This window comes from Lissotriton helveticus, chromosome 8 (genome assembly GCF_964261635.1).
Source record: "Lissotriton helveticus chromosome 8, aLisHel1.1, whole genome shotgun sequence".
In the NCBI taxonomy this organism is placed as follows: Eukaryota; Metazoa; Chordata; class Amphibia; order Caudata; family Salamandridae; genus Lissotriton; species Lissotriton helveticus.
Window position 1 is genome coordinate 722,151,368 of NC_136069.1, and position 23,964 is coordinate 722,175,331.

The 23,964-nt window shown below is 44.3% G+C and overlaps 1 protein-coding gene across 1 annotated transcript in view; it reads right to left on the bottom strand.

Moving 5' to 3' along the window:
* The window catches only part of STK24 (serine/threonine kinase 24), a 587,809-nt gene that overhangs the window by 155,480 nt on the left and 408,365 nt on the right, over nucleotides 1-23,964 (bottom strand). The window contains exon 3 of the mRNA XM_078657516.1: nucleotides 19,071-19,127. Within this exon, the coding sequence (XP_078513642.1) occupies nucleotides 19,071-19,127 (57 nt within the window). The remainder of the gene's footprint in view (nucleotides 1-19,070; nucleotides 19,128-23,964) is intronic.

Consider the following 23,964-nt stretch of genomic DNA (forward strand, 5'->3'; position numbering starts at 1 on the left):
CGCATCTTCAACTTTCAAGACCGCGATACTATCCTATCCGGCGCGGGTGGCTCCTCCGCTGCGGGTGGAGAATGCGGTTATCTAATTTTTTCCAGACTACACAGCAGCAGTCAATAAACAGAGACTGAGTTTTCTGGAGGTTACAAAAAGAACTCAGACGCCGAGAAATCAACTACTCCATGCTTTTTCCAGTAAAGCTGCAGGTTGAAGCGGATGGTAAAACGTGGTTCTTCGAGATGCCTGAGGAGGCCCACAACTGGCTGGAAGGATGGTGAACGGCCCAAGGGCCGCGAAGGCCAAACAAAACACACCAACAACGCCGACTGAACACGGCATCGCAGGATTCGAGAGACACAGGCTCCACGGAGGACTTAATGCAGGCGGAGACCGGACAATGAGGACACAGTGGGCGCCCCTGCTCCAGACCTGTAGCAAGGTGGGAAGACACCATGGGGAACATGCAGAAGTATAGCACCGCTGCACTTGGAGGATCTGGACTGTTGTTTGTGACCAGATTTCATTTTGTCTGGCCGTCCCCACGGGCGCCTTGGTACCGACGCCATAACATTTGTGATAAGACGGACTTTCCGGAACAGATATGTTATGTAACAAGGGAATGGCTTGGGACGATCTCCGGACTACTCTCCCCCCCTCACGCAAGTACAAGTTATGGGGAATAGGCACTCTGCAAAGTTGGAGTGGTAGGTAGTTGTATGTCCGTCTTGCAGGGAGACAGGGAGGGGTGCGGGGGACAGGGACCAGTTTAAGTTTATGTTTATTTTGTTTGTGCACGTACACCGTATACACAGGTTCTTCGCGCTCCCTATATCGCCTTGCTCTCCGTGCACTATAGTCATCTTCACACCCACTGCAAAGAAGAGACAACTCGACCGACCACATGCAGGCTCAACCCGAGATTTTTAATGGGCTTGGTCACCCTTTCTCCATTATATCGTGGAATGTAAATGGCTTATGTGACAAGATAAAGAGGGGGTTAGTGCTGCAATACCTTAAACGACATGCTCCGGTAGTGGCCCTCATCCAAGAGACACACTTGACGGGATCGGCCTGTAGGGCTTTGGATAGATGGGGATTTAAAATGGCGACACACTCTGAATTCACCTCAGTCTCACAGGGGTGGGACTCCTGGTTCGGAAAAACTTCCCACTGACTATAACTGGGTCTTAGACAGACGATCAGGGGCGTTTTGCAGCTATCGCATGTCAATTAGTCTCTGTATATATCCCGCCAGCGCTGCAAACTGAAGCCTTCCCGGCCCTAGTTACATTCCTACTTACACTCCCTCAAGGTGAACTGATCATAGGGGGCGACTTTAACGCCACGCTTGACAGGCAACCGCCTAGGGAATACTGCAGGACCCACCTTCGTTTGGCCAAATTCCTTGACGCTTTTGGCCTGATAGACGTTTGGCGTTCACTATTCCCTTAGGAATGACAATACACCTTCCACTCAGGTGCGCATAATAGTCTGTCTAGGATAGATTACATCATTTCTTTGTCAACTGGCTTGGAGGACGTGTCGGAGGTCTCACACCTCCCCAGAGGTATTTTCGACCACTCTCCGATCCTGTTAAAGTATACCTCTCGTTTCCAGGGGAGACGGTGTATATTTCCCATGCACCCGGCTTTTCTAAGAGACCACACAATTTGTAAAGGCCTACACAACACCACTGGGCAATATTTCACTGAAAATGAACACTCTGTGACCTCCCCTACAACCCTTTGGGAGGCGTATACGACAGTCCTGCGCGGTCAAGCAATATCCTTAATTACCTCTCATAAACAGACAAGGCAAAACAGGTGATGTCCCTAGAGCAGGCGGTACAGCGGGCCAAGGACAAGCACTCCTCTTACCCCAGTGATGCCGTAACTCATCAACTGGGCCTCGCAAAACAGGAATACAGGGACTACATGTGGGAGGAGGCCAAGACTAGAGTAACCAAGGTACAGCACACTATTTATGAAGTCGGCGATATAGCTGGCAAACTTCTGGCCTGGCTAGACAAAAGGGAGCGAGTTGGACACTGGGTGGCACAACTGAACTCAAATGATGGGGTGGTGATTACGAACCCGCAAGAGATAGTGATTGCATTTGCACTTCACTATGAGATAATATACACTTCCAAGGCTGAGACTACGCAAGAGGAGAATCTGGCATTCCTCAATGATATACAGATGCCCAGACATGCCCCTCACAAGGTTCAAGCCTTGGAGGCAGACTTGACACCTGACGAACTAACACGAGCCATCAATGGGCTCCAGTCGGGGAAAGCCTTAGGTCCCAATGACATCCCTGTAGAACTTAACAAAAAGGAGGCATGCAAACTCATGCTGCATTTACTAAAAATGTACAAAGCCAGCCTTGCGTTGGTACTCCTTCCCAGAGACTAGAGCATTGCGACAATTGTAGTAATTCCGAAACCCGGTAAACCCCCACAAGAGTGCTCCTCTTATGGGCCGATCTCGCTGCTGAATGAAGAAGTAAAAATACTTTCAAAGGTACTGGAAGCTAGGCTCCAACCCTAACTTACCATGTTTGTCCATCCCGATCAGTCGGGCTTTATGCCGAGTCGGAACACGGCGCATAATCTCAGACGACTCAACAGTGTAATGGCCAGCATAGCGACTATTCAAGATGAGACTGTCATACTGTCCTTGGATGCCATGTATGGCTTTTGACCTCGTTGAATAGCCCTTTCTTTTTGCAGTTTTAAGAAACTTTGTTTTCGGGCCCAAATGTTGTGCCTGGGTCCAGCTCCTATCAACGCAGCCTCTGGCGCATGTGGTGGTTAATAAGCGAGTCTCTGCCGACTTTCAGCTAGGTCGCGGAACACGACAGGGTTGTCTGCTGTCTCGCCTCCTATTTGCTCTGGTACTGGAGCCGCTCGCGGCTTGGATAAGGAGGGATCCTATGATACGAGGGCTGAGGTGGACGGAGGGATGGGAGGATCGCATCTCCCTATATGCCGATGCCGTCTTACTTTATATGGCAACCCCCAGACGATCAATAATTGTACTATTAGATATCTTCACGTCCTATGGTAGAGTTTCGGGCTATACTATTAACTGGGCCAAATCGGTCCTCTATGTGCTGAGGGGCCACCCTCCACGGCTACCTCCGGGCTGCCTGATACAGGTAACGGATGGGGGTTTAGGTACCTTGGAACATATATTACTTCCCAATCCACACACTTAATCGAGAGAAACCTTCAGAACCACTGAAAAGACTCCGACAAGACGTGAAACACTTGCACTCTTTGCAGCTGACGCTTCTGGGTCACGCTGCCTCGTTCAAAATTATGTATATACGGGGGGGTTTACCCAAACATAGTCACTGGGACCTGGGTTCTATGAGTACTGAGAGGAAGGGGTCCCAGTGAGAGTCACAAGGAATAAACACAAATCAAAAATATAATTCAACAAACAATTAATGTATCCACACTGTTTTAATTCACAACGGGATATAGTGTATTTCAATATACAAACAATTTATGAAATTTACGGCGGTTGCAGGTGCCCGAAAGGGGAGGAAAGGGGAAGTGAAGTGATGGTCAAGTGAAATGGTGAGGATAGAAGGATTAGGTGACAATCAAATCGGACGATTTGCAGTAGTGTAATGACAAATTAAGTACACAGAAAGACCAAAAGTTCAAGCATGTAAACAAAATGACATACTCCACATAATACAATTAACGTAGCTAATGATGGCGTGGAGTTGACATAAAAAGGTGGTTGTCGACGTTTCAACCCTCTAAATTGCAGGGATTAGTTGTACCCTTGCTGTGGGGTCTTCTTCAGGACCGGGAAGGGAGCGGGACAGGCAACCGATTGCCTTGTGCGTTGACTGAAGCAAGCAGTCGGTAGACCGATCACACCGCCATGATTGCGGGCGGGGCCACCTTTACCTTGCAGGTATGGTAACTCCGAGATTTCAACAAAAAATCGGTTGAACAATTTCACCGTCACAGTTGCGGTGTGTGGGCGAAGCCGCTATTATCGTACAGAAACAGTAACTCCAAAATTTCACCGTCACAGTGGCGGTCTAAGGGCGAGGCCGCTATCGTCATGCAGAAACGGTAACTCCCAAATTTATCAGCCGAATCAATCGGGGCTGGAAACGCCTCACGTATTCGTTCAATATGATGGCACTCCCCAGGTTTCTGTATGCCCTGCAGAACACTCCATTCCCGGTTTCACACTCCTACTTTAAAGCAATTGACGCAGCAGTCATCCACCTTCTTTGGGACGGAAAGCAGGCTTGGATAGCCATGCCCAAACTGGTACGGGGCTGGTACGACGGGGGAATTGCCCTACCCAACATCAAAACATACTACTGGGCATCGCAGCTCATTGTGGTGAACCAGTGGTTACAAGCCCCTCAAGACGAACCTGCCCTTCGCATGGATAGACGCACGCTAAAATAGATCCCGTAAAAGTACCATACTGGGGCGACCGCACACACATTACACATTTGGTTCACTGGGCTCCGAGCGCTGGGTTGGGAAGGGGTCTTAACGCAGCACACACCACTTTGGGACACCTGACGGTTAGGTAAGCTTAGAAATAGCAAGGGTTTCGCCAGATGGGAACTCATCGGTATATCAAAGATAGGCGACCGCTGGCGAAAGGGTGGGGTCATCTCCTTTTCCCAACTTCAAGAGACATATGAGATGGCATCATCAGAACACTACCGATATCTAAAAATTAAACATGCACTCTTGAAAGTTATTCCACCAGGCACTGATCTCCCCGAGTCCTCGCCACTTGAGGACAGACTTTTGACGGACTACATGACCAAAAAAGCCATCTCACAGACGTATCGTAAAATTGTAAATAACCAGTGGGAGCCCACGGCTGCTCTTCGTGAGAAATGGCAGGCTGAGATGGGGGAGTTGGAAGACTAGGACTGACAGGAGGCTCTAGCTTCCCCGTGCGAAGTGCCAATACCCTCTAAATTGCACTTAGTACAACTCCAAATACTACACCACACATATTACACGAGAACGCCACTATACAAAATGGGTAGAGCTGACACCCCGTTGTGTCTGCGGGGCTGCGGGACGCCGGGCACTTTCTATCACACCTTGTGGGACTGTCCCGACATTGTGCGCTACTGGGAGGGTATCATGGGTGCAATCACACAGGTTTGTGGACCCACCGTCTCCCCAAACCCCAAGTGGTGTCTTCTCATTATTTGGGAGCTGAGGGATCTTAATCACGCAGCTCAGGACTGGGCGACTTTGGGTATAAAGCTGGCTAACTGCAACATTGCTCAACTCTGGGGTGCGCAGGTCACTCCCACTCAGCAGCAGTGGTGCAGGGACATGGATAGTGCAATGGTGGCTGAAAAGGCGGTGTTTGTCCACAGAGGGTGCCCTAAGAAATGGACTCGAGTATGGGGGAAGTGCAATGCCTTTAGAGGGAATATATGTAGCCCAACCCCGAAGAGTCGGACCCGGATCTGAGCAATTAATGGACACAGTCAGGATTATTCTTGTGATGCCTGTCAATACTGTGTGTTTAAAAGAGGGGGCATGTGTGAGTTATTGACAATGCAAACTTAGAATGGGGGTGTATAGGTGATTGACGCAGCTGTGCATTTTGTACATTATTGCAATTTTGGATTCCAGTAATCAGTACTGTTTATTGTAAAAACCAATAAAAATGTTTTAAAAAAATTAAATATGGGCATTTTGCCATGTGTGCAGGGAAACCAAAAGGGGAGTTAAAGTTTTGAAAACCACCATAGCAAGTGTTTTAACAAAAATAATGATGTTGGTGACAATAGGCAGAAAAATAATTCATTTGATCTTTTATCAGTGGTGGAGGAAGGGATAGTAGCAGTGGTTCTCTCAAGTGTCCACCCAAATTCCAAATGCGTGTTTTGGGTAAAGATTTGTAGTTGATGACTGATTCGGGATCACCAAGCATGATGACAGCCAATTTTGGGAAAAGTTTGCCGGATATTACAGAATACGGGGATTTGGAGAAATCAGATATATATCTGGAAGTATTTGAGGGGAGTAGCATTGAGATCATAGGATTCCCTCCAGTAAACAGTGTTTAAGGAGAGGCATTCTGATATTAAATTCTATTTAGCTGAAAACCACTAGGGCTAAAGGGCAAGTATTAACGGCTAGTACTGAGGAAAGGGTAGTACCATTGTTTACTAAAGTTTTACTGATGATCTAGGAAAGCTAAGTAACTTGTCATTTAAAATTAAACTTAAGCAAGGGGTCATATGGTAAGGTAGAAGTTGCATAACATACCTATTTGTACAAATGTAAAGTTGAGGGAGATTCTTGACATATTAGTTGAGGAAGATTTGGAGGTAATTTCCACAATCGTTCTAGCTAAGAAGGTGCTTAAGAGTTTGAGCCTATGTCTTGACCTGAGAGTCCTTAACCCTTTTGTAGCGGTCGTCGCAAGCACTACCTCCGTAGTGCTGCGCACGTCCGTTGGCCGACACGACCCTGCCCAATCATCAGAACGCCCGCACCGTGGCAGAATTGCCGCCGCGGTTAAGGTATTAATGCATACATTGTTATTGACTGTCATTCTCTACCACATATTAACGAACCTATTATGGCCATCAAAGGAGCTTCTGGTTTTTCCACCTTGGACTTAAGTCCAACGATCATCAGATAGTTTTGGTCCCTGAAAGTAAGGGCCTGATTTAAAGTCTGGTGGCTGGAATAAACCATCACAAACTTGAAAGATATCCCATCCACCATACGCCAAGTTCATTATATTCAGTGGAACTTGTAATATGGTGAGCGGGATATCCGTCGCATTTGTGACAGTGTGGCCTTCTGCTAAACTTTCAATCAGGCACAAAGTCTCTTACGGCTTTTATCATACCTCATGGACACAGAACAGTTCAGGAGGTGCTTCCAAGGTGATATTCTTATTTTTTTCTAGGAATGAAGAAAAACATAAAGGGCATATTTAGATAGTATGTGAAAGATTACAGTGCAGTGGTCTGACATTAAAGAGAGAAAACGGCTAATTATTCCAAAGGGATGCTGATTATTTAGCCTATTCCATTTCGAGAGAAGTGGGGGTACCCAGGAAATCGTTAGTGGAAAATATTCAGACATCCTCATCTCCTGACTCAAAAGAAGACGCTGTCATCATTCACACATTTGTATGAATAGAACAGCAAATGTCTAAATTACTTTGCTGAAGAAAATGGAGCCCTTAAGGAAACTGGTTTGAAAAGGGTTGAATTTCAGCGGCCAAAGAACAACAACTGGGATTTGAAAAAGTCAAAATGGATGTTGTGAATGGGACTAATTTAAAATCGTTCTGTGCAGAAATGTCATGTATTGCAACAATGGATGCCAGCAAGTATGGACAGAAGGCTGTAATAGCCCGACCGGCAGGCAAGGAAGAATGGAATATGGCATTTGTATCTCAAACCTTGAAAACCAAAAAAACAAGCATTTGCAATGCAATAGGTCTCGCATTTACAAGACTTTGAGCTATTGGCATTGTAAATGACAATGCCTTTTATTTATGTTTTTAAAACTGTTAAATAAAAGGCATTGTCATTTACATTGCCACTAGTTAAACTCTCGCAAGTGCAAGACCTATTGCATTGCAAATGTGCCCTTGCTATAAAAAATAAACAAGCATTTACAAAGCAAATAGGCCAGCTTTCAATATTTTTGTATTTTTATTTTCCAAACAAAGCAGCGGCTTGTGGGGTGGAGACAAGGGGTACTCCAAGTTCAAGAGAGTGGTGATTCGCGGAATTGTTCTGGGTGGTTATTATTGCTTTATTGGGGTATTTCACATGCACTTAACTCTGATAACCTACAGGCAAAGGGTTTACGGCACAAGCGCATCCTATGTGCATAGGGGGCGAGAACAAGCGTGTGGGGGGAGCAGTTGACACCAGGTAATGCGGTAAATGCACGCGTGCTGTAATGAAAACTGCGCAGCACGCTGTTAGTGCTGGACGGGAGGTGGTTGAATGGACAGACATTCGCTGTTAAAAAAGATTCCTCATCTACAGGTGACGAGTTACATTCCGGGCAGCTTCTGCCCATGCTTAGATCGGAAAATTGAGTGGCATTTACATTTACAGTTGTTATATCATCTGTTCTTGTAGCGCTTGGAAACTTTAGTTGTTTAGGTTGAGGCGCCTTACCAATTAAAACTATAGGATATCGCCGTCTACACCACACGACATTCTAGTTTCTGATATCTGCACTGCGTTCAGTTCGAACTGTCTCTTCTTCTATAAAATGCTCCCCGTGACTCGTTGGGCTGCTTCTGGGAGCTAGCCTCGTGATGCGAATTGCCTATCTTGTCTCTACTCCACATATCCTTGCTGGCAGATCGGCAGTCGGCTCTGAAGGTGCACAGAAACCCACCACGCAAAAAAAAAGTCCCCGCCGGGCCGCCGCGCTGCCTGCGACGACCCGGAAGCGGTTGGGCAGCCGGCCAATCCCATCGCGGCCCCAACCGGAAGTCCCGCCCCATCGCGGCGAGAGAGAGAGAGAGCTGCCCGAGGAGCCACGAAGGCTCCTGATTGAGTCCCGGTCCCGAGATGGGGGACCGGGTGAAGAGCGGCCGGGCGCATGGGGAAGGCGGGGCTCTCATGTGGTGAGAGAGCCCCGCAAAGCGCTACCGCCGCCCGAGAGGCAGAACCGCCGCCGAGCACCGCCAGAACGGGTGAGTGTGTTGAGGGAGAGGAGAGGTGTGTGTCTGAGTGTGTGTGTGCGTGCGTGCGTCTGTCTGTCTGTGTGCGCGTGTGTCTGTTTAAGGGGGGTGCGTGTGTGTATGCAGTGTGTGTATGGCTGTGTATGTGCGCATGCGTGAGTGAGGCTTTGTTTGTGCATGGGAATATGAGGCACGGCGACGTGCGCGCTCACGAGGTACAATCTCGGCAAGAAAAAGCGCGTGTCACTTTGCTGTCCACATTCCCCCAGAAGTAACAACATAAGTTGTCTCGCCCTAGACAGCAAAGCTTCGCTTTGCTTTCGTCTAGGCGAGACCTAAAAAGGAAGTACACTGTCTTTGAAAATGAATTACTTGCAGAAATCTGGGGTCTTGAACACTTTTGAAATTACCTTTGGGGTCGTCAGTTTCAGCTGTGACTGATCATAAACCTTTCATGGGAATTTTATTCCCTGGGGTAATGGTGAGTAGAATTTGACAGCTTGCATTGCTACACTGTGTTCCATACTGCAGGATTACAACATCGGTATAGTCTATTCCCCTGTGAAAAAGAACATCAAGGCATACTGCTGTTAAGGCTTTGTTGTGAGACAACGGGAAGCAATACTGAGTGTCATAGCAATTACATGGAAGTCATAGTTACGGTCTTCAAGATAATAAGTGGAGAGCTTAGTGGAATATACAAGAAAGCTTGGGAGGATGCAGAGAATATGGATGAAGTGTTGACCACTGTAAGAAGAGGTTTTCAGAATGATTTGCCAGGTCACAAGATAATGGATGTCATGCATAGTTTATATTATCAGGTGGGGCTAGTGAGCAGAAGGTAGAAGTGTATATGTTGGTGTAATCGGGTAAATAACCCTAGATGGCATTCATAAAGCTATTCTCGAAATTGCCCATGAAAGACATCCTGGAATATCCTCTATTAGCAAATTGTTGAATAGTTTTTTTTGTTTGCCCTGAATTGATACAGCAGAGGATAAGTGGTAAGAGATTGCAAATGTGAGAGAACCTTAAAAACCAAGACCGCCCCCTGGTGTGGCCTCGACATCTCTGGCAGAATCCCTGGCCTTTGACATTTCACAGTTATACAATAAGCTTCCTAGTGACTCCAGGTGTGTCTTTGGTGTAGTGAGTTACCACTCCAAAACGGAAGGAAGTACAATTTGTTGGTCAACTTACTACTGATGTTGTTACTGGATTTATCAAGGAACTCTTTGCCGGGGAGGGATACCCAGAAACTCTGATCGCTGCCAACTGTGTCTAACTAGTTTCCATAGGAATGTACAATGTTTTAAAGGAACGTGGAATCAGACACGTCATTACTGCCTTATATAACCCACAGTCCAATGGGCAAGTAAAAAGATGTAATATTATAATTAAAGACATTATTGTACGGGCCTTGTCAATTGGAAAAGAAATTGGATTGAAAAGTGTTTCTACATCAGACGTTTTTATGGTACAACATAACACCACATAGCATACCAGAAGAAAGTCCTTTCTTGCTACTTAAATGAAGGGAGGTTAACATTAGATGAGAAATAATGGGATGATATTCTCATTCATACGAATATCTTTCCCACCAATGCAGGAGGAGGAGCAACAGTGTTCTAATTATTTATATAGATGAAACTAGGCCCCAGCATGACTACCATAGATGGGCTAGGTGTGGGGTGTTGGAGGGAGTGTAAAGAAAATGGGACTTAGACGCATAGTCTTTGGTCCTGTCCCCGGATACAACCTATTTGGAAGTCGGTGCTTACCACAACTGAGGAATGCCTTTGGTGGCTGCTAGGGATGGAAAAACTATTGGTCACCCCAAGGTTACAGAAAAAGACTTTACAAAACTGTGGAGGGCCATAGTTGGATTGTTATGGTAAAGATTTTATGGAACTACACTTCCCCAAGACGCTCAGGGTACTTTAGATTTTAGACAATGCCAGGATAGAAGTCTACTACTAAAACATTTCTGAACTGAAAAGCGAACCATTACGCCCTTGAACCTGAATCTCAAGCCATAAGTAAAGTTGGTGATCCTGCTTTGGACTACAACAGATGCAAGTGGGCGGGAGGGGAGGAGCTTTGGATTACAACATATGCAAGGGTAGCAGGAGGGAGGGTGGTAAGACCGGAGGGGGGAGGTCTCTACAGGTTGTTAGGGGAGAAGGGATTGATCTATGGTTCTTTATTTTTATTTTGTTTGGTTGACTTAAATGACACTAAAAATGTTTACACCTAAATGAAGGGAGGTGTAATCCAAATTTGGTCTTTGGTGCTTTGCTAAAATGTGTGGAAGTCAAAAAAAGTGTATCTTAGTTGAGATATGGTGAGAAAAACAAGGTGTAGTTGTCTGATTTAAAAATAGGAAAAGATGGTAGGATTCTCAAACCAGGCCATGTCAACAAGAGGACATCCTAATTTAATAAACCAATTAAGGTGAAGAAGGTGAGCCCTCAAAATGTTGTGACTCAGGATGGTATAGTCTGGAATGTGAGGCAAGTTGTGAGGTGTTGTGATGTTGCAAATGTTGAAGATGTTGGTTGGGATTCCATTTTGAGGTTAAGAACCTCAAAAGATTGGCGGAGAAGATGGTATTAAAGTTGGTTTAGACTAGACAAACATACCTTCTGTAAGCGAATTGGATAGTGAAAGACTTTTTGCTGTTTGCGTTGAAGACACTGTGGCTGCCTGGCTTAAGCAGTCATGAAGAAACATAACTCCCTCTAGAAGAATTAAACATATTGTGAGGTTCATTTGTTTGTTTTATGATTTCTTTGAAGGTGAGATGTGTTATATTTGCATTATATATTCCATACTCTCTTTGCATATTAATTGTCTGTTTTTCTCCTATGACTGCTTTGGGACCCACTTACCCAGTGCCGTCCATCAGATTTATTGCGAAGCTGTGATTCTGTTTGTGTTTGTAATGCGAATCCAGGTTCCAGGCACAGTCGTTAGCAGTTGCTAGGCTGTGCCAGATGCTATGACATTTAATAACCGTCTTCTGCTACTTACCCGCTGCCATCATTTTAAAGGGGCATATTGGCAGGTGAGGTGTGAACTCCCCAAAAATATTGTCCTCTGGACAGTTTAGACTTACCCATAAAGGGGTATAGCCAAGGTGGATGGCACAGTTCACTCCAGTAGAAACTCTCTAAAAATAGCACGATTAAGGTGAGGCGTGGACTGTGGGTGGGGGTGATTGGAAAGGTCTGTGATCTCTGGAAGGGGCTTGGTCCAGAAAAGGCTTGATGAGAGGAGGGGGGCATTTAACTGGCATATTCCCTCATCTAGAAGGTGGCATAGCTACTTGTCATTTTGGTGTGACGCCAATTGATACTCTAGTCTTTACAGCGTGTTTGCCCTAGAATGTTTATTCATATTTCTAGAGCTTACCATGCTGGAAAAAAAACCATTCCGTCCTAATAGGTAACTTTTCACTAGGGCCAGAAAAGCCCTTTGTTCCACCTGGCACTTCCCCAGTGGGCTGAAGCCCTTGGAGGCCAGTTTTGAAAAAAAGCCCATGGCCACCTCTGCTGCGTCTGTCACCTTTTCCTCAACTCCCGAGGTTAACCCGTTTCTGCTTCGAACGTTCAGCGCCAGTGCTGAACATTCGAAGAAACGGGTGCGGCCTCGTCGGCCAACCGACATGCGCAGCACTGGCAAGGTAGTGCTTGCGACGACCGTTGGCCGACGGCAGCACTAAAGGGGTTAAGTGCAGCAGGCATGGGAGGTTTCAAGAAAGAGACAGAAAGAGAGGGAGGCAGAAGGAAGGTAGAGAGAAAGCGATCGGAGAGGGAGAAGAGAGGAGAGAAAGAGAATGGATGGATGGAAACTGTGAGAGAGAGAACATGATGAGATGGAGGGATTGAGGCTAGTTTTTGCCAGGCTGCTTTTGGTTCCCCAGTTCAGCCTTGTTTTCATGTGAAAACAAAAGAACAGACAAGGATGTAGCTTTAGCGGGTGGTGTATGGGGTGGAACCAGTGGCGTAACATAGGCCCCCACAGCCCATCAATGCAGGAGGGTACCCACACTCCAGAGGGCCCCCTCAACATAGTACCCTAGCAGGAGAGCTCCTGATTGAGTCCAGAGGGGGCCCCCTCCACATACCTTGCAGGGGGGCCACCTCAAGTTTCATTACACCACTGTGTGGAACACCTCCCAAATAATTACTTAATCGTTCTTCGCCTGGTAGAGTTCGTTGGGTCAGTTGTCTGCAGCAACAGTGGCATCAAGTCACTGTTGATGCAAACTGGGTAGAGGTGGGCAAGCCATTATATTAATAGGGAGAGTTAAGCTGGAACCAAGCCAAGGGTCAGGCTTGACTCTAAAAGCCTGTGCTTGAGCCGAGTCATGAAAATATTTGGCATGTAAATCATACAACAAACATGTAAAAAGATGATAGTGTCGCTTAAAAAAAACAAGCATTGGCATTGCCAATAGGTCTCGCTTGTGGGACCTTAGAAGTATTTAGTTTTGCAGCACAATATCCGATTATGCAACAAGGATATTGTGCTGCAAAACTAAATACTTATAAGGTCCCACAAGCGAGACCTATTGGCTATGCCAATGCTTGTTTATTATTCCTAAGTGAGCCTGCTTTTTAAAAAATATAGCCCTGACCTCTCTGACTGTCTGGGGTTGCAGACCCGTTGCAGATGCAATACGGACGATTTCGTGCAGTTTTCAAGGTGATCTGATCTTGTCTGAGAGAAGCCTGAAAGCAGCCTAGCGGTTAAATGGCATTGGAAAAGAATATCTGAAGTTTTATTCAAGCGGCGCTCAAAAGGTATGTTGAAACCGACTGACAAACTGACAACTCGACAGCCAAAAGTATGAAGTCGGTTTGAGGGGCTTTGTTGAGATTACGAAGAAGAACTATGAACTGCGAACTTCGGTGTCAGCTGGCTGTCTGCTGCTTGGTCTGAAGTTGTGCGGAGAAAAGCACTGAGCAGTTGGGTTACGAACTTTGGTGCATTCAAAACACTCAAAGAGTCAAGTGACCACGCTTGCCCTGCAGCGTGTATTAGCATATACAAAGTATGTAAAAACATCTGATGCTCGTATTGATGTCGTTCACGGCGGTTGTGCAGTGGAGCAGTTAAGCTAGAGACGGCTCGCCCACACTACTGGTATCGGAAGGTAGAGGTCGGCCTGTGACCTATGGAGCTCTTGTATGGTGTGTGAAAACTGGAGATTTTTCGTTAACCATCAGGGGGTCGATGCTGAACTGACACAGGAAAAAGTCTGAGAGAATCGGATTGTAAAAAAAAAAAAAAATCCGTGCGCCGGGAAAGGAAGGCAGAAGGCAGAGAAGGGGAGGGGGGAGGAGAAATGCGACACGGCGGGCAGGGGAGCAGCGAAAATGACTAATTAGGGGAGGAGAAGCCGAGAAGCCGCAGAGCGCACGCTGGGCGAAGCCCTTTGATGTGCTGTGCGGCAAATGGAGGGAGGCTGATGCGCGTTCATGTTTGAACACGTGGTTCACATGAACTGCATGAAAACGCCAGCAAAAAGCTGGTGGTTTCATGATGTTTTCGCCACTTGAATTCTCGCTCCGCTCGATCCGCATGCGCGCATCGATAGGTCGCGAGACCTAAAAAGTGTACTTCTTTAACATGCGGATGCGTTTCACCTTCAGATCATATATCTGAATTGAGAGGCCTTTATTAGAATTAATAGTTTTACAACATCAAGTTACAAACATGCATTCCTACCCCGACTCTCACAAGAATGCCACTAGGAGAATCAAAGGCGAGGCAGTTGTCATGTGTACACCATATGTGGCCCAGATTCTGATTATAGATGGAGCACAAATCTAGTCTGTTACACACAAGAGATTTTGTACAACACACTTCCAGAATTCACACATTTGAATGTATACTCATGTGTGATCTTGAAGAAAAGGGAGGCTTTGTGAAATATACTATTTGCCTAGGATCGCACAATTTGTTCAAGTGGGGAAGCTGGGGTTGACCCCAGATATTCTGGTTTCACATTGTGCAATTCAGCTAATAGATGGGTATCTTTTTCTGTTGCCCATTGTACATCAAAGGTCACTGCTTTGTTGTTAATTCTTTGGGCATGAGGTCAGAAGGTGGGGGCAGTCAGAAGCCACTTAAATGCTCAGTTAATGCTTGAGAATGCAAGAGGGACCTCGAGATGAGCCATCTGGCTTGATATATGTTTTAGGCCTGGGCGGTAAATTCCGTTTCGCTCACGGAATTTGCGGAACTTGGGTAATTTCGCGTTCCGTGGAGAACGCAAAATTGCCCAAAATTCTGCGTTCCGCGACTTCGCGAAATTTTTTGCTTGTTCGCGTTCTCAAATGCACGTTCGCAAGATATTTCACCCCGAGCACGCAAACAGTGATTGCGAACACTAAAAAGACATCACAAACAAGCAATGCCGCGTGTTCGCGGAATTTCTGCATGTTCACGGAGATTTTTTACCGTTTTGCGGAGATTTGCGTAACGTGATTAAGCAAATTCCACCCACCCCTAATACTTTTAAAGCTCACCCAACTCTATGAATGGTCCTGGGATTGCAGAGTCACTTAAGAAGACGAAGATGTGTTTGACGCTCAGGCAGGGTTGCGGGCATGGATCTGATTGTCCCCTGCCTGTCACTCCACATCAGTATCCTGCTTGCAGGGCTTCAAGTGTGCCCTGCCAGGTTCAGATGCTGCCCTAATTAAAGACTTTGAAATGAGTCTCTATCGGTTCCTAAATTCATGTCCTTCACAGGCAAAAACAATGCACACATTCACAATGACTCTAGAAAGTCTTGAGGTAATAGCAATGCAATCCCTGTTTACATTACATTTTTACTTCACCTTGCATTCCCTAAGAGTATTTTTTCCCATATGTTGTGTTTCTGTAGTTTTTTCATACAACATATGACTCTTTTATGTATACCGAGCGCTTCTAGGTCTCTGAGTGAGTTCCGATTGTGGGTGAGCGTTCACGACGGGACACAAGAGCTCTGGAGATGAGTCTGAAGGTAGTGTGAATTTCTCTCTGTGCCTTTCAGTGGGTTATACAGGCCTACTTTTGGTGCCCATCCTCCGCCTGGTCTGCTGATGATAGGCACAGGCTTACGTTAGCCTGGTCTACCAGATGTCTCTGGCCCATATTGCTCTATGAAGGAACTGAACTAGAGTGGACAACATAGTCAAGACTATGCCGCAGAGCCCCTACGCTGGCTGGCCTTACTCCAAATAAACCCTATCCATCACCGCTGTCTCATGGCCCCAGCCCGCCCTATCCTTTTCAGTTGAGTGCTCCTTGTTGCTTGTTGGGAAATCTCAGACTCACATCCCATAACATTATTGCCTAAGCTACACCCCGGAGGGCAGAAATATATTGATGGAATAAAGATGTATGGGGGAATGAAGAATCTAGAATTGGTATCGAGGTCACAATACAAAAAGCAGTAATAAACATGCAATGCAAATTGTGACTGTAAAAAAAGGAAGTAAGAGAACCTGTGATTTGTTGTTGGGAGATACAGCCGCGTGGCTAGAGCTTAGACCGCCCAGAGCGGTCCCTGCGTTTGTCGCCCACCGGCAGCCGCAAAGAAGAGCGGAGGGCTGGGAGGGGCATTGCCCCATGAGACGGCAGTTAAGAGCTGGGGGGGAGGCCGCCGCCCCAAAACTCGTGCTGCCTGGGGAGGACCGCCCCCCTCTAGCTACGCCGCTGGGGAGAAAGCTGGTTAGTCACTGAGAAAGGTGATTGAAAGCATTACTGAGGTAAAGGATAAGGGAAGCAATGGGGCTTGTAATGTGTCTTGAAATTTACCATCTGCTTTACCTGCAACATTACTCTGAAGGGAGAAAGCATTGCACGCGCTGAAACTCATTAAGCTTCAGTAAACGACCCACTCCCAAATACAATTCAGGGTCACACGTGATGCATAGTAAAAAAATGATTATTATACTCAGAGGAAAGGATAATTGCACAGGAACGAATACATTCACTTCCTTTATAATGAAAACCTGACAGCCACTCCCTTTCTTTCTTCTCCCAGCTTTACCTGCACGTCGAAAAACAGTGAAAAAGAGTAGTTAGGAAGGGGTGGATTTTAAAGAAAAATAGGAGCAATCACAGGTAATTGCTTTTGGTTGAACTGATGTGTGATTTGAAGACTCTGATTCACATACCCTATGATAAAGTTAAATATATCCAACGCGCTTTAGAATACACCCTTGAAATTATACATGTGCCTGCATAATAGGCGCAGAGAAAAATGTAATTCTATGCAAATGTCAGAGGGTCTTGCAAAAAATGATCACATTTCTACAAGGATTGAAAAAAATTATGCATAATTTAGTCCTTTCTGAATGGCTACTCTGAGATGCTTGCAAAAGATTTCAAACAAAGCATGGAGGATTTAGCTGTCCACACTTCTTACCACCTATTCGATTATTCTGACCTCTTGAGAAAGAGTAAAATATTACACTGGTATTTAATGTGGATTAATCAATTGTCATCAGTCAGTCAATACCTTTATGCAGCTCGCTATACAAAGCCATAAATGTACAGTTTACAGATGGTTTATAACAAAACATACAGTTTTGTTGTAATTAAAACCCCTAAAAAACAGTATTACTTCATTACCTATTGCACATAATCATACCATTGATCCCCCATACATTTCCTAATTTGCAAGACATGGCATAAATAAAATGAAACACATGCACATATCCTGCGGCGGCCGGCAAAGTGGCGGGCGGTGGTGGCGGGGTAGGGCGGGAAGCCGACAGATGACGGCATAGGTATTTTTTATTTATTTAATTATACCTATTCCGTCATCTGTCAACTTCCCCCCCACCCCGCCCCACCGCCCTGGCGCTGCACATATCATAGGTGATTGCAGATCAATTAAAGCCATCTGCTAGATCTTAAGTTATGTAGTTTAAGGAGGGGTCTTAGGTATAGTAACCTAAAGACTTTGTAAAAGCCACATAATAATGTAAAATACCTTGGAATAAATTATTATCAATGGGACATTTAGCCAGGGATTTTGATCCATCATTCATGTGCGGGAAAGTAGCAATATGGCAAACCATGTTAAGACCAAAACGTGCTTAACATATCAACACTGGGTATTAAAAATAGATGATAAAGTGGGCTGGAGCCCACCCTCAGGTGTCAAATCACTGCATGCTTTGAAGCTCGTTTTGTGACCAATATTAATAATTTCTCCTGATCAAAAAATTGATAACACACATGTTTGAGATCTGCCTTCCTGGGATCCGACAGCGGTTCACGAACATCAAAATAGTTTGGTCAGCCTATCCCACTGCATAAGAGCTTTATGTTTTTATGCAAGCTATTTGTAATGTCTGTTCAAGCGATATTCAGTCTGCATCTTCACTCCTATTTAAGACAGTCTCTTGTTTAGTCCATATACCATGACGTAGGAGTAAAGGTTTAACTCTACTACCACCGTCTATATGCACCAGTCCTAATTTAGTGTGGCATGACACCCAGATAAGAAAGCGCATGCATTTGTTTTAAGGTTATGCCTTGAACACTAAATCCTTTCTTCAGAGGGATAGGAGCCCCACACATCATTAGAAATGCTTTCTTAAGATTAACCTTTAGATCCAGGTCTCCCTATTAGCTGCAAATTTGTCCATCAGAAGCTGGCGCGCATTAGGAATGTAGGCCATAAGGACTGAGTCACCTGTGAAGAGGATGCAGAAATTGGATCATGGCCGAGGTAGGCCACATCCCTGCTACCCTCCACTAACACCATTTTCAGATGGTTAATATATAAGGTGAAGAGGAAAGATGCAAGGACACAGACCTGCCTCACTCCTCTAGCTATAGAAAAATCCTCTGTGCACTCCTATTCTATTTCTAATCTAGCTCTGGCATTGGTCATCATGTAAATGTCTCTGATAATGTTAGTTATATTCCCATCCACCCCCATATTCTCCATTAACTGTCACAGTTTACTAAGGGAGACACAGTCAGATGCACTTGACAGGTCCATAAAACCTGGGAAAACGGTACCCCTTTTAGCAGCTGTATATTTTAAGATTAATAGGGACAAGTTAAGACACTGTTCCACAGTGCCTATGCCTCTCCGAAATCCATTATGGATATCCGTCAAGGTGCTATGCTCTCCCGCCCACCACACCTCCAACCTTGCAGGGATGACTCTCACCACTACCTTGAGCAATGTGTCCAATAGAAAGATTGGATGATAACATTGTGGCTCATAGTGATCCCATTGGGAGTCATGGTTCCTCACACATCTACTCATGCGCATGCAAATGGATTTACTCATGTGCAAAATGGAATCAAGTTCTACAAGCAGAAGAACTGTGGACAAAATAAACCAGCACTTACTAAGTCTAGTGCAGATCCTCCTCCCAAGTACTCCATGATTATCCATAACTTTGTGTCCTGCAAGATTAAAAAAACTGAATAAGTGAATGAAATATACAATAAAATACATAAACATTGCACCACATCTCAAATGCAAATATGTCGATGCACTATAATAGTTCTAAATATTGTGCATTTTGAGACAATAAAAGAAGCGTGAAATATTGAGACAACAGCAGAAATTTGGAACTTAAAATCAGCTCAACCAGAGGACGTTTACCTGGGTTGCATAGGTTATTAGAGTGCTCAGTGCTGGTCAAAAGGGTACAGTATTCAGGAGCTATGCTAACCACAGAGAATTGTAAATGGAGGGGCTAAGAGCAAGTGTGAGCATCGGTGCTTTGCACTTCACGCCAAACTTTAAAAGCCTACCACAGCAACCACCAACCTGCTGAAAGTCATTTGTTAGATCCTTGATTACAAATTACAAAAAACATGGGGCCCCTGATTAAACAATGAGAAGCAGGACAGGGAATGCCAAAAAGAACCAAAAAAACAACTAATCCCCCCTCAAAAGTACAAAGGTCACTACTCATCAATCAAAAGACCGCTTTAATATCGAAATATATTTTCAGTTCATAAACTTTATTTCGGTTTGTTGAGAAAACCACAAAAGTTAAAACAACATGTACAAAATGGCCAGGTGACAATAACACATGTTTTAAATGGCAGAAAACTTAATGTGCGAATAACACCCCGGAAACGACAGTTAGATCAATAAATAAATAAAAAGAATTTAAAAACGGGTCCATAATTTAAAAGCTTAAAAAGGATATTTGCTTCTTTTTTTTAAATATAGTTGAATTGAGCCAGATGTCTGAAAAATTCATGGTACGACAGCAAATTACAAAAAGAAAAGAGATCATCAGCGTAAGCGGTTACATACGTCTATATATTTTAATTTATTAAGGCATGCCATCACTTACGTCATCTCATAAAAACAATCTTTAAGCCTTATTGGCATCAAGTGTCCAACATAAGAAAATAAAACGTTCCCATTTAAATTATTCTTCAAATGTCATGTTAATAACCATCTGATGCATATAGATGTTATATCCAGGTATACATGTTAACATCCTCTTCTCGTTGATAACCAACAGTATCTTATTTTCTTGATATCCCCCAATCATGGACACATGCCCTTATCATGAAACTGATGTGATTTTGCATTGATATCCTCTGGTCATTAGCACAATAGTATTAATTTCGTTCCAAAGTGCATTTCAGTGTCACACGGACAACACCGTACACCTTAACCTGGGCACAAAAAGACCAGTGCAAAATCCAGAGGATGGCAAGAGCAGTGGCAAAGTTACCTACAAATATAATAAATTACAATGAGTCCAAAGGAATATATAGAAAATAAATGTATTGAACACTATACAACAGAAAAAACTCCAAATAGACACCTGTGCACCTCAAAGTATTAAGCACCAAGTGAACACAGATCACCTGAAAACAAAAGATCCAACACCATCACATCCTTAGAGTGCCACCATAGAAGAAATGACACTCAGAATTAGCACAAACCACTCCCTTATTGAGAATTATAAGAATGCCACCAAATTAGACAGACAATCCCCAGCTAGCCTCAATGTTAGAAAATATCTTTCCAATATTGTATTGCCTCACACCACATGTACCCCATATTCAAATCTCTCACCCTACCCACTGCCCTGGTGTCAACTTACTATAACCATCCGGGCTTTTGGTGGGCTAGTCCTGTATACATGAATACTAGCCTCGTCGGGCATGTAAAAGGGGGTAGCCTTGTCACTTTTTAGCATTCAACTGCAGCAAGAAAAATGTGTATATGATGTACAGAATGTCCTATCAATCAGACAATCCTCAAAATGACAAAAAAAAACCTATTCTCAAACACACATACTATCTCAGGTGTCCATATTGATAAACAGTTGGGGTAAAAGTGCTCCAATACACCTGTTCTATACTGTGGACGTTCTTCCCTCTAAATCTCATACATGAATATACCTGCAACAAGGGAAAAGTTCTATTGAAAAAAGGCCTCTATGTACACACTAAAGATGCACTGTATTTCCGTAGTGCCATCTTTGTAATAACTTAGATCCAGGCTACAGCGCCACAAAGACACGCGAACTCTCTCACCTCAAAGTCAATTATTCCTGTGGTCCTCTCTTGCAATAGTATCCCAATGAGTTGAAACTTCCAGAGTATGTGCCGCTGTACGTGTCAGAGATAATTACTCACGAGAGGTCACAGGTGACCAGCAGGATGTTGCTACTTTCCTGTTTCCAGTATACGCGGGCGGCCATCTTATAGTGAATTACTAATATCTCAAACTTTCCTAGGGCTCCGTTGATTGAACTGTGTTAAAGTAGGCTAGAATCGGAAAAAATGCAATAATGGGAGAATATTGCTATATGGAAACCTTCTTTTTTATGGAAGCAACGATACTCTACTGGCGTCCTATATCAGACGGGAAACTTCATTTCCCCATATTTCAGCATATCAAAACAAAACAGCCATCTTGAGGACAATTACTCAAAGGTGATATATAACTAATCCTATATTCTCAGCATGTATCTAATACTCTACAGATTGACAAAAAACGAACTCTACACCTATAGTGTATATAAATTTCACAATCTAAAGAATAGCCCATGAATGAGTGGACAGAGTCCCAAGTAATGAAAATCGATCCAACCTAACAATAGTTAGAATCAAACCAAGGGTATAGTGATACATCATACCTTGATCTACTGACACGGAAACCATCCACAAAGGAATGTTATATTCTGTTTTCCCACAATATCCTAGTGCTGAGTCCCTCATTGACTGCATTAAGAATAAGGATCCAATAGACTTCTATTTTTTCTGGTAAGGGTTCTGTCTATATCCTTCATGGTCCTGATCTTTTCCAGAATGGTCCACTTTACGCGATTTTCCAAATGGTCTTGTTCCATACAGTGTTGGACCATGGGGGCTTGTACTTTCTTTTTGAGTATAACTGACACATGTTTACTGAACCTTAAGCGGCATTCCTGCCCACTTTAGCCAATATAGCCCAGACCACATAGGCACAATATGAGGTACTCTATTTTCATAATTCTACAGTTCGTCATCTGTTTGAGTGCTATAGACCCCTCCATATTTAATACACGTGGACACCATGGCATCATCATATGCATATATATCAGCAACAACATGGGGCCCCAATTCAGTCAGCAGGGGACCTCGGGGAACATACTTTTTAGAACAACAGTGGTCCCATGCATTCAAGAATACATAAAGCAATAAATATAGACGGAATTAAATCTATATTTGAAGCGACATGTCCAGCCGGACAGAGGTCTTTTAAGTTTACTCAATAAACAAATGATCCATACAGAGAGAATACCTTCCACAATTTCACCAGTGTGGTACACAAGCCTGTGCCCAACACTCACGGATCAGATACAGAAGGTAGGCTTAGGAACATAAAAGGGCTTTTCAAGGCAAACAAACGTTTTCTGTTTAAAATCCAGTTGTACAGAAGTGTCAATAAAGCACCATTACATTACATAGAAATCAAGTTTTGTATAGGGTGCTAGACAGGTCGACGGCGTTTCGGTCCCCCCATTAAATCATGGGGACCATCATCAGGACATTCAATAATTGCCTTTACGTTATTTAGCCTCTAGTTGCCAGGACAATGTACTGGTAATAGATCGACAGGGAGGAGTAGCCTGTATTCGAAGCAGCAGCCCAGAATCAGGCGCGATTTTCCGCGTTACAATAACGTAATCTGTTATAATGAAGAATGAAGCGATGACATGTCGTGTAGAATAGGATCACTGCTTTATTAGATGTTAGTCAGATCCATTGTAAAGCCCCACCAGGAGCAGGCTCTCCACAGCTCAGCCCTTCCACACTAACTGACATACTCTTCCAAACCAAACATTATCAACATTCCATTTGACATCATCAGTGGTTGAGCAGCAGGGAGTGAACATCTGCAGGGAGGATGTATTAAGTAAAGGTACATTATAACACATCCCCCTTTCATAATGATAGAAAACAAATAACACATGTGAAGATGATAAAATACATGTTCCTACAAAAGAGGATGTAATAATAAGAAAAATTACATATCATCCCCATGCTAAAAATGATCACAACAACAAATGTATGAAAGTTGGTAAACATACTTATGAGGACAAAGGAAGATGGATGAGAACTCAAATACTACACCCATCTCCCTTTCATAAAGATCACAAACAAAAGAAAGCAAGTTAATTAAAACATACTTCAAAACCAGTGGAAACTATCCACAAAACTCATGTCCCAAACTATGGGCACAATCATGAGTAGCCAAGTGCACCACAAACTAAGGCACACAACAGTGGCAGAAGAGGGATTTACAACCCCCAACTGTACAAACCAAAGAAAAGAAAAAAACTGTAATTTGCATACAGCCAGGTTCTGAAACTGGGATGGTGCGATGAGCTAAAAAACGGTGTTGGATCTAGCCCTGATCTCTTGACTGGGTGAGAGTATTCTGCTTAATTCAGAGACTCTGTCCCTCACCACCCCTTGTTGTAAATAATTTTGTCCACCCTAAGCGTGGAAGGGTATACTCAGACATGAGTCCCTTGCTCATTGCACCATCAGGATTCAAGCAAGCCGGGCCGAAGACGGCTGTAATGCCAGAAACCGGTCCCCGGAAGCTTGTTTCCTTCCCAGTGTAAGAATTGGCTTTTGTAGTTTGGTTTGCCCTGTTCCCATCATGCACTGGGACAGGAACAGACTAATTTGCATACAGCCAGGTTCTGAAACTGGGATGGTGCAATGAGCTAAAAAACGGTGTTGGATCTAGCCCTGATCTCTTGACTGG